The 18000-nt window shown below is 36.6% G+C and overlaps 1 protein-coding gene across 2 annotated transcripts in view; it reads right to left on the minus strand.

Annotated features, from left to right (window-relative positions):
- Nucleotides 1-1110: 1110 nt before the first annotated feature.
- LOC135224235 (corticotropin-releasing factor-binding protein-like) overlaps nt 1111-18000 on the minus strand; it is a 201085-nt gene continuing 184195 nt past the window's right edge. Inside the window, exons 5-8 of one of the 2 annotated variants that reach the window (XM_064263097.1) lie at nt 14289-14467; nt 12466-12574; nt 10223-10369; nt 1111-3717 (exon numbers count right to left, since the gene is read on the minus strand). In XM_064263097.1, the coding sequence (XP_064119167.1) occupies nt 10224-10369; nt 12466-12574; nt 14289-14467 (434 nt within the window). In that variant the 3' untranslated portion in view covers nt 1111-3717; nt 10223. Of the gene's footprint in view, nt 3721-10222; nt 10370-12465; nt 12575-14288; nt 14468-18000 lie in introns of both variants that reach the window. The other variant, XM_064263093.1, reaches the window with a different exon arrangement.

The following is an 18000-nucleotide window of genomic DNA, read 5'->3' on the forward strand; positions in this document are numbered from 1 at the left end:
TTTTGCGGTAAATTCATTCGTGAAACATAGCCTACTCTGACAATAACAGGAAGTTTTATTACTCAACCTAAATAAGTTACAGAAAAAAGAAGTGAACATTGCTAAGAAATATCAAGTAGAAAATGTATTTTCCCCACTATTGAGACACTTGTGATGCTCGGATTTCACGTGTCTGACCATGAATAATAGAGACCTACATGATGTCAAATTTGTGTTATGAGGACTGAAAGACGCCATACAGAAAACTGAAGCATCTGCCCCTGGTGAAAAGATATGATCATTTACGAAATGTTAAAGCATCTCTGAGAACAATTCATGCAATTTCGTTCAGATATATTATCTATAATATCCGGGAAATGAGGATTCTACCAAAAGAACTGAAAATTTGCTCTGATTATTCTAATAAAAATGCCAGATGAGAATGCCTCTTTACCTAGTAACGACAGACCAAAAACCATCACCATTTGTATGCAACATATTGGGTGAAATAATTTACTGATAGGAAAAATGATTAGCATCAGCCTTGTATGTCCCTTGAAACCAAAATTCTCTTTACTTTATCAGTTGACTCAACATCTCTGGTCAAGTTATAAAACCAAATTAAACAATGGTTGACTGCAACGTCAAGCTATTTGTTTTTCATATCTAAAATAGTATCTGGTACCATGTTACATTTTTTAATTATAAAGGGATTAACATTGGTATAAAAAAAACCTGATAAGAATGGATTCCTGTAGGTTAGAGTTCACAATCCTACTTGCTTGGCTGCTGTTATTATTGATAATATTCTGGAGAAAGCCCCCCTACCATAAAGAGGCTTTTTATTAATAGATTAACTTGCATGATATTGTATTGGATATGATGCAGTTTCTAATTGCCGATACATAAACTACAAAGGTTTGTTGATGTAATGGGCTGATGAATATGGGTTTAGGTTTTCCTTATTGCAAATGGTTGCCATTCAGTTTCCTAAATCCCAAATCTCTCTCTAAATGGAAATATTTTACCCTATGAGAAAGAAATCCAAATTTCAGCTTTGATTTTTTATGAAAATCTCACATGGTCAGACCACATAGGCAAGCTGAAAAAGGGTCAGAAATCACAAAAGAATTAAGTTACATCGAGTTTTATTTGATGTACTGACAAAATATCTCTACTAGAACTCTACGGTGCAATATGTAGATCCAATGGTTGCCAAGTGCAGTCTTCAGTTTCAAAATCAAAACTAAAGGCACTGGATGCTGTTCACAATATGGGGCTGCGAGCCTGCACCGGAGACTCCAGGGTTTCACCTGTTGAGAGACTTTACGTAGATTCAAGGGAGTTACCATTAGATTCAAGAAGGCAGCAACGACCTGGGGCTGTGATACATAGTGCGGTTGAAAAGCTCATAAGATAATCTTAACCTTTACGATCTTGACAGAATAGGATTCAAGAAGGTTTAGAGCAAGATCCCCTGGCTTTTCCAAATCAGACAGCTTGCAGATGATGATAACAGAAAAACTCAGAAAATCATTGGTGTCGATCTTCCAATTCCTCCTTGGTTATTTCCAGAACTAAGCAGATGGAGGGAAAGTTTACAGGAAAACAATCAGCCACTTGAAGAATTAGACCATGATAACGATAACAATGGAAATGAAAAGAAAATTTACACTGGTGGATCAAAATCACAAGGAGAGTAGGATTGTACAGTAGTATTTGACTGCCAGTCATATGTTGCTAAACTACCAGAATCCTCTACCATTTTTTTAAAATTATGGACAGGGAAATATAATTCTGTTGTTATTTATGGTGAATCAGGAAATGTCCTAGAAGCAATGGAAAAATTCAGCTATTCCAGCTAATTCAAAAAGCTTAAGAGTAGCTCTTTCATCTCTCCAGCTGTCAAATATTGGTTCACTTTTCTTGGGTCCCTGCTCATACAGGATTAGAAGGAAATAAACTAGCAGGAAGGGAGGATGAAGGTGTCATAAGATGAAACATTTTCTTTAAAAAAAGAAAAACCTTGAGGAATATCATATTAAAAGTGAAGTCCACTTCCTGGCCTCATGTCCTAACCTCGTAATCACATAAAAAGAACTTTCTGAGGTTTTGGACAAATCCCTATAGACATTTCCCTTGAAAGCCACATTTCACAATCAGGACAGGTTAAGGAAAGTGATATTGAAGCATGTCGTTCTATTGTAATTCCAAACACATTACCTGTTGATAGTTAAACAAGTCATTAATGTTTTATTTAAAAATTTAAACATATTTTATTTCAAAAATTGATCTTTTGACAAAGCTATAAGCACTTCAGATAATTAGGTTTTCGAGATTAAAAGGAATTGGTATCAAGTGAAATAAAATAGGTTTGTCTTTCGGGCAAATGAGGTGTAACTTTATGATCAATGGGGTAACATCTTTTTTTACTTCATATTTCCATATGTTATCTACTTAAGTTAGTTTAATGAGGAGCAAGGATAAAATATTTTTCACCTTTTTATGTCAGAAAAAAAATGCCTTTACCAAATGCATTACCATTTATTGGACAACTCAATATGTCAGTAATATTGCCTACCCTTTGTTTCAGTGTAATAACAATAACCTAACTGGGAATCATCTTTTGTGAAACAAATTTCCAGAATTCACTTTTGAATGCAGCGGGATCAAATCATGCGTTAGGTGAGAGAGAGTGAGAGAGAGAATCCTTAAAGATACTTCAGTATCTTCGATTTTAATAATAATCATTCGCATCTGTTTGCTTTCGATCAAAGTTCATATTTTGTATTTTTTTTTTATCTGAGAACTACACTGAAATGTACTTATTACTGCAAGTTGATGTGGGAGAAGGTTAAATGAAATAACACCCACTTTATGCCTGTGGGTTCTGACTGTTTGAATGGGACCCGAGGATAATCGCGAGTTGCTGGGATTATCGGTGTATCTTGATCTGAGCAAAACAATTTCACTGCCGATCCACTTGCTATAATATTAATTATCCATTCTAAATGCCTTTTGGTGTTTCTGGCCTCGCTTACAAGGGATCAAAATAGCTTTACTACATTTCACAGTAATTCTGAGAAAATTGTTTAAAGATCATGTTTCCAATTGATTCAACAGTACTGATATTTCACCTGCATACTCTCAGGGAGTAGTGAGAGGCAATCCTCGCGATTTTGAGGATTGCCCTCACCATCTGAACAGACTGAAAAGATTAAAAAGAATGTATGTCATCATAGCAAGGTGTTTAAAGATGAACATTTTTTTTGTGCGTCAATAAAACTTTGTTATGTGATGACAGCTAAGGTCAGAAAGTGAGAGAGGAAATCCTTTTTCTTGTTTATTACAGAATGCTCAGCCCATACGTTATATTCCATAAATTACTCTGCGCATCAACGCATGCTCATGTCAGTTCAATCTTTTATGAAATTTGTTAAAAGTCTGGTGGCAGGAAACGCTGCGAGACAAAAGTTGAGCGAAAACGTCCTCTGAAGCAAAAGCTTGAAATCCATGGACTAAATACAGAAGACATTACAGGAGATGCGAGATGAAGGATTAGCCTCTCCTTTGTGCAATTCCGTCTTGAATGAAGACAACAGACTTGAGAAACGAGGCCTCTCAGGGTGACCAAAGGAACTCAGACTTAGAAGTACTGTGCTAAGGGAGTGGCGGTGAAGGTTGGGTAGATCTAAACGGCGTCCTCTTGAATGCCATCGAAAAGAAGGAACGTGTTTCCTGCTGGGAGAAATGGAGAGGCAAATATGAGTATTCACGAAAATATAATTAAATGGCAAATTTCTGACTTACTGAGAAACTAACACAATTTTTCAGTATGTTCTATTTCAGGAAAGGTTATTTAGGACATTCATCCTTAACCCTAACAGTTCCGGCTAATATATGCTCATGCATACACCCGTGACGGAGCTAAATTCAAGGATGGCCAGTTTAAAAAATGCAAAGAGGGAGATATGTATATGGTCATGGTATAAGAAAACAATGTCTAAAAACATTTCTGTACCTCCCACGGGAAGTTGAAAGTGAATATTTCCCACGCCTTGCCGGCCTCTTTACCCTAAGACAGTCGTAAAAATGCTAATTTTATGAAGTTATGTGTTCTTTCTAATATTTTTTAAATTTTATTTTGTAAAATTAAATTACAGCTCAGACAATATCATAACAGGTAAAAACTAAAACCAGCAACTAATTCTGAGTATATTTATAGTTAAATATTTACGACGCATCCTTGGATGGGAACTTTAGACAACATTCTCTTTTACCACCTCACATAACACTGAAGTCTCTCAGCTCACTCCGACTCTCATACGGTGATCTGAAGAATTGCTAATAGTGATAAATGGAACTAGGAACATTTTTCCCGCAAAATATGTTTAAACTGTATGGCCCCAAATCTTGAACATATATGTATGCTACCCGGACTTTACACTAAAGCTATATGTAAACATACGCGTATGTTACTCATCCACAAGGGGTTAAACCTACACTATCATAAAAACTCAGTTTTTGAAATAATACTTTTTTTAACTTGCATCTATTCCAGTGTGAATGCCTACTTTGTATAAACTAGATTTACATGTTGTTTTACTCTTTTGTCTAAAGATTATTTTTTGTTACTTAAAAAATGCATTATTGTTTTCCGAATATGTAGCAGTAAGACGACCTTTCCCACTGTGGTACCATCGTTCCATGAAGTGAAAATCATTATGACAATTTTGTATTCTTGAACTGGCAGTTAGAGGGAAATTATGTACACCAGGTTTCAAGGTATTTCATAGGGAATTGCTTCAATCAGGAGGATTAAAGAGTATCTAGAATACACAAAATGGGAGGGAAAAATGAATGACGCCATACATGATTTATTTCTCTGACATGGAAACATTTCAATTTTAAACTGAAACTACCTTTGGAAATACTGCTGTAAAGCAATTAATCTCTGTACGGTTCTGATTGAAATTGGAATTTGTGAGCTAGAATCCAGGATTCTTCATAATAAATTATCAACTTTTTCATGTTACAGTATTGAGATATAATAATTATTGTGTACGCCAACAACGATAAGAATAAATGCAAGAATTGCAAAAATAAGTAAAAGGCTCAGGAATATATCAAAGTTAAGTATATCTTTGTTTAACCAGACCACTGAGCTGATTAACAGCTCTCCTAGGGCTGGCCCGAAGGCTTAGATACTTTTACGTGGTTAGGAACAAATTGGTAACCTAGCAACGGGACCCACAGCTTATTGTGGGATCTGAACAACATTATATATATATATATATATATATATATATATATATATATATATATATATAGATATATATATATATATATATATATATATATATATATATATATCGAGAAATTAATTTGTAATCACCAGAATCCAATTCCTCTGATTCCACGTTGGCAGAGCGGGGAATCGAACTCGAGACTACCGAATCGGTAGGCGAGCACGTTAACCACTTGTCCAACGAGGAACTATATTAAAAAGACTACAGATTTTGTTTTAGAGTAACACTTCATACAACTTTGCAGCTTTACTCAAAACTAAGCGGAGAAAGAGGAGGTTGAGAATAGTGACAACGCGTAAACCAAAGTGTTGTCTTTTCTTACTCTTTTCGAAGTCAGCAATATATATTTTAGGGCTTTCTCAATTAGCGAAGATATCCCTTTAGTAGTCCTCCATATAGTGCGGCATGATGTTAGTGATCATTCAAATCTGTCAGCTTTCAGTTTTTAAGAACTTAATGAAATGGAGCAAGAGTACTACTGAGGGATTCCACATCTAGTAAGTAGAGGTTTTTGTATGAGAAAGGCATGAATCTCACTTTATGAGACTCATTCTGCCACACACTAGCCACCTTGTAACTGAAGTGGAATGATGCAATCAGCAAATGTACAATGTGAATCTAGAAATCTCCATTTGCATCTCAGTAACATTGAGTCTCTTTCTTATTGCACCTCTGATGTGCCTCGCTGGGGATTGGACTCTGTAAAGCCAATTCAGTTGGACCAAATTGTGTTCACAAACATTACAAGAATGTCCATAAACCAGGAAATTTAGGCCACTGGCAGTGATTTTCCTTCTATGAATCAGCCTAGGGGGATTCATGCCATTTTCTTTTATTTCAAATCCTACAGTTATCACTAAATACACTAGATAGCCTTCATTATAATTTTCTATTACACATGAAACTATTTCAATGGATCTATGTTTGGCTTTTACTTCGTCCCACACAGGTGTTGTTGTCACTTGACTTTTGAGATCACAGATGTTCAGGTTGTCCAAACTTTTCTCTTGAAATCATATGGATCTATCTTAGGCGTCAGGGTATGGATGGGCTGTTGCAAATCAAAACAGAAGGCCTAGGTGCTCTTTAGATCAGGTTATGTGTTAACAGACAGAATTGTCTCCTGCCTTTCTTTACAGGGCTCTTGTCTCCCCCAGATTTGCCTTTCTCTTTCCCATGAACATCAATCTGTCTGAAAAAGACAACAATATTTCTAAATTCCCATCAAGAATCTTGCAAAAAATGTAATGCATCCATCCTAGTTGATGCAGATACTTTCAGTAATCAATCTCCCTATCTTTTGCAACAGGAGGGTCAATTTACTTTAACATGACATACATATGGGTCACAATACCTTCAGCCCTTTAGGAAAGGGGTTAGGTGTGTGAGGATCAGAGCCTTGCTCCATGTGTAATATGATGCAATGACCAAGAAGCTCCTTTTTTAGTCCATCACAGGTTGAGCTTGTTCCCCTTGACCTACATTGCAGGCTCCTTTGTACCTCTAGGCAATAAAGTATGTGACCGTCTGCAATACATTCTTCACCCTCTACTCCTACATTGAAGAAGTATTCAAGAAAGTAGTCCTACAACAACCTATGTTTGCCTTATATACTATATTATTGGTTAATGTACGTATGTCTTTGGAAGTTCTTATTTGTCTGATCCTTTCATTATCAATGACCCATGGCACCTGACTTTAGCAAGTTTGTCAGATAAGCACCCACTTTTCTTGAGTGTACCCAGAACTCAAAATATTTGTGAAAATTGTCAGTGCAATAAGCTTTAAAAGCAAAATCACCTTTTCATGCAAGCTGGACCCAGTTTCTTGTATCTCCACTATTTTCCAATATATTCATCAGTAATCTAATTTTGCTGACTTCATTTAGATAGTGAAACAATTTCTTCATCCATTTGGAAACTCATATTGCAAGAATGTATCAAAAAGCACTAGAGTCTGACACGGATTATACTTTTCCTACAGACTCAGCTAATACAAAAAGCTGAACTAAGACTGGGTATGTAAACATGTGCATGCATAGATAGTGTAACCACATACTGATTAGATCCATGAGTATTGCAAAGCTCTGACTGGCTACACCCTTAACTCAGTGGCTCAGCACCGTTTCTCTTTCAAAGCTGCCACTTGGTGACAATCCCTGGAGGATTTATAATTTCGAGCGTGCACATAACCCCTATCATGGGTTGAATTGTACCTTCATAAAAAGTTTCAGTCTTTAACCTAAAACAACACGAATTTAAAGCCTTTGCAGACGTAATGCTTTAACATCTCTGCAGTGGTTGATGACCTGGATGATATATCAAAATATCAAAGGAGATACATCAACCACTGGTTTGATGATAGGATGGACCAAACTGTACTTAAACAATCAGAATTTCTTGCCTTTCAATTATTACAAAACTAGCATAATAGATTTTAGAAGGAATACGCGGGTGTAAAACATCAAAGAAGCAACACAATCAGTCTCCCAAAAGTGAGGTTAAACTATGGACATGCCTACGGCTGTGGGCAGTACAGCCAGCCCATTATTTCTCTGGACTACTCACCCACCAAGATAATAGCCAAGGTATTAAATAGTTCTTGGTTCCATGCTTCCAAGAGCTTTCCAGAAAAAACCCAACCAGATTTAGTGATCTACTTTCGACAAAAGTGCCTCAAGGGAGACATTCCTTCAATGAGTCTTGAAAATCTGCATCATATTGATGTGATGGTTGAGATCTTTGGCATGCTTTGTGACAAGGACTCTACTACTTTAATACTAAACTTTGGATTTCTTTCTCAGTTCGCAGTTTATGAACTTTTGGTTGCTGTTACTAATAGCTCATCCATTTGTTCCCAGAGAAGGGATGGCATACCTGTTGGTTCTTGAGGGGGGGTTGTGGGTTATTTTTATAACACCAAGTATTTTATAAATAAAGGCTATAGTTATCTTTATTCCAAAAAACTTGGGAGTTGAAAGGATCTTACCTTACTTATGCATTAAATTTAAGGAGGACAATGCCCAGTTCTGAAATTCTTTTGATACTGTGCTTCCAAAAATGGAAAATATTTTAGTGTCAAAGCCAAAAGCACGAGTCCTAAAAGTATTCAGAATTAGCCATATATATCTACACCTTAACAATAACTTGTTAAAACTGTACGATAGAGGGTCATGTAAAGAGGAATGAAGTTACATCCCTGCAAAATGGTAACCCCAAAATTAATTATAAACCAAACCTGACGGTACTTTTGGTTATAAGCACAGTACGGTGTCACAAGGGATGAGAGACAATGAACTAATGTTGCATATAAATTCACCTGTTTGGTAGGGAATTGAAAGATTCTTAGTACATACGCAATGGTAAATAATGCAGTCATCCTCGAGCCATCATAAAAAAAAAAGCTTCATTTGGACATTACCCCGATTTATATGGAAATAAGTCAGTGGTCGACATGTTTTCCTAAGGCACTGAGTGAGGAATCCCTTTCAAAGCCTTAAGGACATCCAAAGCCCTGTAAACTGCAATACAAAATTAAAACTTCTCTAGCAACCTCCATACAACTTGCATGGTATCGGAATTGATGGCTGAGTGATCAATATGGCGAAAAGAGAGAGTTCAAGTGATTGCAGAGCAAGACAAATTACTCTGAAAATACAGGAAATGAAATAAAGGCATTAAAGATGGACCTGGGAGAAAACCCCAAAGTTGCTCTAAAAAGTACCTGAGGAGTTCAAAAGGAAGCCTGACTAAAGGAAGCAGCAATGGAGGTAAAGTAAAAGGCTAAAAAGTGGGAGGTATAGTAGATTCACATCAACCGTGCATTTGATGTCTAGGCCAGTCCCTTACGACGCTCCTGATTGGCTGTTGATAAACCACTCACAAGGCTGGAAACTCTCAGTCTCTCTCGAGAGTTCACATGGGTAGGCTCTATGTTCCACCTCTCCTGGGGTATACGTCTTTCAGGAGAGGTAGAACATAGATCCTACCTATGTGAACTCTCGAGAGAGACTGAGAGTTTCCAGCCGTGTGACTGGCTTATCAACAGCCAATCAGGAGCGTCGTAAGGGACTGGCCTAGACATCAAATGCACGGTTGATGTGAATCTACTATAGTGCTGAACAGATGCTGCAAACACCCTTTAGTAATTATGCGTACAGTGCACCAACTGAGTTACACTGATGGCACTACCCGCTTGCGGTGATCAAGGATGCTCATTTAATTGTCGTCTGTAATGGTGAAACGAGACGGGAATAATTTTTACTGCTATATATATACACACACACACACACACACACACACACACACACATATATATATATATATATATATATCTATATATATAGATATATATATATATATTTATATTTATATATACGATACTGAGCTTTCCCTTTTCTGGAGGCTAATATATGCAAGCTGCTGATAGAATGCATCCGCTTCATTGTGATATTTCTATTACCATTGTTTGTTATAACTTAGAAACACAGGAACAATTATTCCTTTCACTTTTTTAGAACCATCCATCATCGAGACAAACTGCAGTCAGCCACTGAATCACACAACCACCTCCATACCACAGCATTTCACTTGTGATTCCACAGCTCCTGCTGTTTTTCCGTTTTTCGTCCTCTAAATATTGCTCTCCTTTCATCTTCAGCAATCACCTCCATATACACCATCAGTATCTCTCCAATTGATCTTTTATTGGTATTCTTTTGTTCATAAAACTTTCACTGTCCTTGAAGTTCTTTTTCAACTTCTCTCTGTTTCAATTACTTGGTTTCCTTCTTTCACACTTTCCCCTTAACTTCCCTGAATGGCTTCATATATACCTTCAGTTGAAATTCTCCGACATAATGCAAATGCACTTCAAATAATCTCATTTTTTTCCTTGTCCACACTCAAATGAGTTACATAATATTAAGCTCTTACCTCACAGTGGCAGTTCACACATAAGAGTCGGCATTATATCCAAATCAGAGAGTTGTGTTATGGCAACAGTGATCGAGTTGTCAGTTAGGCCAGAAGAGACCATGCGCACTGTCGTCATTCCACAGAAGATATGAGAGGTTGGAATACCTGTAAAAGGAAGGACATAATGAGTAAAATAACATAAAATAAAAGGATAAGAAAATGCAACACTGAAAACTGAACAATAACATTGTTATCATTTGAATCAGAAGTACAATACTTAAAAACATAGATTGTACACACACACACACACACACACACATATATATATATATATATATATATATATATATATATATAGATATATATATATATATATATATATATAATTGCCACAGTGCCCTCCTAACCTCTCGAATTCTTCGCACTTTTTTGGATAAGCTTGTCACTACAAAGCCTTAGATTCAAGTGTGAGAAATATGAAGAAATTATGATGTCTGGTAGCAGGAAACGAACCCGGGTTACCATAATCAAGAAGAGGTTACGTTGCCGACCTGACCACGAGAAGGATAAAAGTCTATTGCCTCTCATACATAAATATACCTGTTGTTTTCAGATATATTTATTAGAGCTGGAATAGAGCCCATCCTCACCATCGTACCCAATGGGCAATCGTTTTTATCGCTTTTTAGGCTGAAATATATATGTACAATCTACTGGATACAGATGAAGACTTGGGGAAAAATTTCTGGCATTTGTTTTATCGCAGACATTTGCATATAAAGAGGAATTCAGATGTATTTACAATTTCAATAAATAAAACATATGATTGTTTAATATTTTTTAACACTGCAGTTAACTTCACGGAAGATAATTAAACCAAACAAAATATCAGAATCTAAATAACTAAACTTATCTGGCAAATACGTTGATACCTAAAATTCTGTGGTGTTATTCAGGTTTAGGGCCGATAAGATCGGTCCCAAAAATAAGGCAGTATCACTTCCAGCAAATGCATTATAAATGAGTTGTGTGTAAATTAACTTTTTAATACAAGGGTTAGCCCATATAGATAGTCCGCATGAACTGATGTGCCTTATATGTTGGTATCACTCATAGGCTACACAAATAAGCATGTGTGACGTAGCAGAAATATCAGACCAAACCACTTCCTTACAATATCATGCTCTGAAAGGTTTTGTGATTTTATTCTTTATTTTTACTTAAACATTAAAAGGCTTTATTTGTTGCTACCCATAAACAGATGTCGTTATGGTATTCAAAAGTTATTGTAGTTAGTTATAATATATATAGCATAATAACATCAAATGTTAACACTGCTGGAACAGACTTGCATAAACCTGTAAGCTGTACAATAGTATGTCGTAGTATCAAAAATAATAATAATAATAATAATAATAATAATAATAATAATAATAATAATAATAATAATAATAATAATAATAATAATAAAACCAAGGGCGGGGGGATTATAGTAAGTGATATATAACCATTATGAGGCGCATCAACTGATATGAATGGCAAGCTTGCAAGCTGTTCTACCGGAGATTACTACTACTGCAATCCCATGCTGTGCAAAGCATTGATATTATCATAATCTCTTATGTCAAATACATTTACCGAACATAAGTTTCTGCGGTTAATAATTTCGGAGGGCTACGAGATTTATGGCAAGAGGCGTACAATGAATATAGGAAGGCCGAGTTACTTGTTGGGCCCTCACTTGTAAAGTTTCACATTTTATATTCAAGTGTAAAAGTCAACCATGATTTTGGAGAGATTTTTTAATTTCAAACACCGACTTGCATGCTGGCATATATGATAACCGTGAAAATGCCATTAAAAAGATTAGATAACCATGAAAATGGCATTAAACAGATTAGATAACCATGAAAATGCCATTAAACAGATTAGATAACCATGAAAATTCCATTAAAAACGATCAGATAACCATGAAATGCTATTAATAAGATTAGATAACCATGAAAATGCCCTTAAAAAGATTAGATATCTATGAAAATTCCATTAAAAAGATTAGATAACCATGAAAATTCCTTTAAAAAGATTAGACAACCATGAAAATGCCATTAAAAACTATGAGATAACCATGAAAATGCCATAAAAAACGATCACGCTTCAGCTATGAGGCATCAGCAAGACATCAGCGGTTCCTTGCTTGAGATTACACAGACTTTGAGGTGTGAGATCAAGGTCGGATTTAGAGACGTGATTGGTTTACTTACGAGGATTTGAATCTAGGCCACAGACGGAATCTTCCACTTCCATGCTGGAGGTGTCCAAGCCATGTCCACCTCCTATCTGCACGTAGTCTCGGGCGCCTCGTTTCTGGCACTGCTCCAACAAGTCACCATCCAGGATCATCGCCATCATCCACCATATGACGAACATTCAACAGCGAGGCAAACAGAAGGAGAAAGAACATTAGGTTCTTTTGTTCAGAATTAGCTTAATTTTTGAGTAAATGTTCTCAACGGAGATAATCTGTTCGTCAGAAAATGTTTTAAAAAACTTTATTTTTTACTGCATAAGTATGAACATGATAAGATTGTACAATGCTCTTGCTTCGTACAGGCCGTATACCCCTAATTTCTGTAGTATTTTTTGGATATTTCTTATAAGAATAATAACGCCTCATTATTAACATCCTTTTATTTAATAACTGCCTTAGGAAATCTTTTTGCACTAATTTGATTACCCATAATACCCTTAACTGTTAAGGAATGTTCCTCAGACACTACGCACGGGACTTATGCAGTCCTAACCAAGGTGGAATGAAACAGGTTGAGTTCATGTGAAGCCCAGTCTGACTTGGTCACATGACTATTCGACCACCAGGCGGCGCCCCCCACCCCCCCAAAAAAAAAAAAATAATTAAGGGGTGGGGGTGGGGGCAAAAAGAGCAATGCAGCCCGTGAAACTCTATACTTCTCTTTTTTTTCAGGAACCTTTATAAAGAAAAATTCCATACACGCAATGGAATACCATTCTATAATTCTGTATGTAATTGAATTTCCCACTGCTATTGCTTATAACCCAAAAATAGTCTGATATCTAGAAGTTATTTTGTATATAGCTCGAGTTAATCGACAATTTTTGTTATATTATTTTAACTGAGAATGTTGAGAATACTAAGGATCCTTAGCATGGGCCTCAAGGCATTTATTCAAGATAAAATAGAGATGTGGTAGGGCTTACTACTGAAAGTATGGCAAAATTAAAAAGATCTTGATAATATTATAATAAAATCATTATGAAGAAAGTAAATTTCCCAATTTAAAGAAAATTCTCAAAACTTTTCATATTTGTATATAAAAAAATTAGCAAAGACTGTTCATATGTGATTTTGAAATCATGCTCAGGCTAACGACCATGTGTTTAGAACCATATCCATGAAATGAGTAGTGAGTTCAAACCTAATCTCTTCCTACCATCAGAAGACCGTTTTACATTCGGGAACAAACATCACAGTTACTGATAGCGAAAGTATGCATTTTCTGAGCATGTCACAAACAATTGCATATAAAAATGTAAGTGCAATCACACATGGGATGCGTTTCAACGATGAATGTCTTATAAATTCATTAAGGTATAACATGCTAAAAATCTTGTACCAGAAGAAACATACTCTTAGGGGCCACTCAAGAACTAGAACCCCTGCTGGCATAAGGCCAGCTTAAATTATTACAACAGCAATGACGTAGATTATCTGGTATTCTAAACGTGCGTCCACACGGTCGAACAATCTCCGACGGACAAACATTGTTGCCATATCATAGGCGAAGCAGCATGACGCCATAAGCGTTGACACGATGGAGGTGGATCTGGCAACAAACAGTGGTACCAGATGAGGTTGTATACGACTGTTTTTACACTGCTCACAAGACAAAGACCAGTAGACAATTGTTAATTGGTAACAATGTTTGTCCGTCGGATATTTTCGACTGTGTGGAGGCACCTTAACAATGAGTGGTATGGTGTTCTGTCAATACTTCACAAACGTTTCAGCAACACCTCAATATCTGACTGGGACATGTCACACACTTACCCTGCTAAGCACTCCTGTCTCAACGGCCCTGTTCGGTACGATGGCGCCGTTGATGCCTACTGCCAGCTGAAGAAGGCTCACGGATGCCGGAAAGATGGCGGTGATGGAACAGTTGGACCGACGACCGTGGTTCCGCAGAGTGTAGACGCCACTCACGTTGTCTACCAGGATGTTACAGGCTGAAGAATGGCACATCCGGGGAGAAAAAGAGGAAAATATCTAATTCATGTGGTCAAATATTCTCTCGGACAGGATTTTTATACAATATATCTTTGATTAGCAAACACTGCGTGCAGTCTGCAATGGTTTCAATCAGTGTATTTTAATGTTACTGAGTAATGTGATAAGGTTAATTCACAAATACACTTGCTAAATACATATAAATGTGTCAGGATATTGAAGGGTGACTCAAAAACTTGGTAAAGAGGAGGTTTTTGGTATTCATCAAAATTCAAAAGGTATTTCAGAATCCTTCGATCCTCTGTAATTCTACATTGTGGTAAATCTTTCAAATAAGTGGAACCCATTTATAAGCAGCGTCGTGCAAAGAAAGACAGAGCAGAAAAATGTGAACTTGGATGGTTCTGCGGATGAGAAAAAACAAATGACGTTAAGGGAAAAGTAAAAAATACGGTAGATCCGAAGGAGCTGAATGTCACCTTTGAATTCCAGGACGTCAAAGAAATAATACAATTTCCCTCGCTTCAGAAAGTTTGCTACCAAATCTATAACTCCGGAATACATTTCATTATATAAATTGATTTGGTAGCGAAGTTGCTGAAACAGAGGGAAATTGTATTACGCATTTCGTTGACGTCCTGGAGTTCGTAGGTGACATTCTGCTCCTTCGGATCTACCGTACTTTTTACTTTTAATATAATTTCATTTTTGTTCTTCTCAGCCGCAGAATCACGTCTTCCCTTCAATCGAGGCGAAAAAAACATCGATTCTCCCAATTAAAATTTGACTATTTCGCCTCCGATCTCTACTCCGACAGATCGATGCTTTTTACTATCGCAGTTTTCCAGTAAGTTTAATACGGCGTGGAGCCACCGTAGATTTCCCCCCTTTTTCTGGCCCTAACGACTAGGCAGGACTCTCTTGTATTATTCTTTCTCTCGCACTGACGGGCAACTGACTGTTTAAAGGGGTTTGTAATTCTGCCTGGTGAACTTTTCATTCCTTCTCATCATTCTTCACATTCATCTACCATTATTCATAACCATAGCACTTCTGAATCATAGTTCATATTTCAACAAATCTAGAACGCCTTTCACAGCTTGCAGCCAACATGATTTCGTAGTCCTTAAGCTTACATTTTTATAATTCATTAAAAACGATCAACAGAATTAATATGTGACTTGGAAATTGTGCTAATCAACGACTGTAACAATGAGACTAGGAATTCAGACAGCGAATATGTGACACTGCCAACTGTGCCCATTATAACTTTCGTAGGAGAATTGGGTTTATGGGTCATTTCACTACGTAAAGTTTGAATTGTTTGCGACTAAATGGATAGCTCTGAATCAGACCAGCACGATCGGCTGCTACATAAACTGCTTGTGGGTTGGGCGACAGAGATACAGCAGAAAAATTTACAGTTGATTCGACCGCTTTTCACAAAGAAAGAGTAACTACTAGCACTTTTGGAAAAGTTGGAAGTCCATTTAACGTCTTAAAGGACCAGCAGTAAGCGCTGTCCCTTTAATAAGGCTAGAAAAAGATTAATTTTCATTTGGCAGTAGTGGAAGGTGGGAACCCAACGACTTCTTGTTTATGATTAAAAGCTGGCCATTGATTATAAATATATGCTTATCCCAAGTGTGAACTAGGAACTCCCTTTGGACGTACAAAACGGTTGTTGAAAGTCAGAATCTGTTCTTATCAGGGAGTTAGCTTTAGAACGAGTTGCAGAATGTCCAGACAAGAGGGCTCTAGCGATCGTTGTTTTTGAGACCTAGAGAAAAGTAATACATCTTCCGTCCTTTAATTGAACCGTGAGACCTTTAAAAAAGCAGTTTTGATTGAAATGATCATGAAAATCAACATACAGCCACATGATTAATTGAAATAAATTTCTATATCTCATCGAGAGCGAACCTTTTAGTCGAGAGGGCTGGGTTCGATCTCGATGTGAGTTTGAATATAATAATATTCATATAAATATGATGATAAAATATAATACTAATAGTAATATCTGGAAAGTAAATCCACAGTCGTAAGCGTGTTTGGTTTTATTTAAATATGCAGCGGAAAGCTTTCGATGACCTGCACCGTCCTCCTTGTCAATCGAAAGCTTTCTGCTTTTTATATATCTTAAATAACAAAACCAAACAGGCATACTACTGTGGATTTACTTTCCCATTTTACTGACTCATGTGATTATATGCGTTTTCTTTTAATAGTAATATTGATATGAATATCAATATTGATATGAATGTTCGTAATTGTTCGTAATCAATGTAATGAATTATTGACAAAAGATACTGTCAAAAACAGTATAAGAACTGATAACACTATTAACGTTATTAACATAGATACTAATATTGTCAACACGGTTCTCTAGTTTTGAACAGTGCCATAATCTCTTTACCGGAGCCTTCTGCTTGAATCAAGTTCTCTCGCCTGAGGGTGCACTAGGTCGACTTTTCTGTCAATTTTTTCTTGATGCTTCTTGGATGACGTCTTTACAAGCTTAACGGTGGTTTGTGAAGAGGTTGGCCCGTCCTTATCAAGTCTATTTTTACCATCATTACTGTCTTTCCTTCAGGTGACAAGGCTATTCTGGAGCTTATGCCTTTCCTTGTTCATTTGTGCCCGACATTTCGTTACTTTTCTCATGGCTGATATTATCTATACACAGATGTTCTTACTATTACTATTGTAGTATTTATTGTTAAATTTGGTTTTAGTATGATATAATTTTATTGATTTTTATTCTTAACTGGGTGGAGATGCTAAGCAAACTCCTGGATCTATACGTTCATAGCCTTGTCTTGCCTTGTGTGGACTGCATGCTAATATTAGTGACCTTGTAGTTAATTATTTACGTAAGCACTGTATTATTTACAGAAACTTTGGTTTCTCAAATGAAGCATTTTTTTTATCAGAACTCGTCCATCCCGGCCTCAAGAAGCCATTCCTTTAAGGGGAGAGATGGCAGTGTACGAGTAGTTTTAGAATGAGTGCACAACTGAGCTCATCATCAACCACGCCAGGCTCATCTTTATAAAAATGACAGATATAAAAATGACAGACCATAGTTTCTGTTTCAAGTTTCCATGTTTTTACATGACCTTCCGTCGTGTTACTTAACCTGGTCAGCGCTTCTCCTGTACTGGTTATATCAGCAAACGGAACAACATTGCATTCAGAGGCATACCAGGTTTTAATAACTGGAATATCTCAAAATCCGTTAGCAACTTCACTTTTGTTCCCGGCGATTCTCTTTAAGCTTTTGGAAATTGTTCCTCTTGGTATTTCAGTATAATATTTCCTTGTATGACTAGTTATCATAATCTGAAGTCAAGATTCACGGCTACGTTCTTCTATAAATTGGCTTCAACACGACCATCAGGAGAGAACCGTTTCAGTTTCCTAAAACTATACATCTCTTACGTTACCACTAATATCCCACTACAATAATAATAACAGATGAGGAAATTCATTCTTCTTTGAACAATGCTGTTTCATCAGTCTTCATGAAAAT

Source organism: Macrobrachium nipponense, chromosome 20, assembly GCF_015104395.2.
Source record: "Macrobrachium nipponense isolate FS-2020 chromosome 20, ASM1510439v2, whole genome shotgun sequence".
Lineage (NCBI taxonomy): Eukaryota > Metazoa > Arthropoda > Malacostraca > Decapoda > Palaemonidae > Macrobrachium > Macrobrachium nipponense.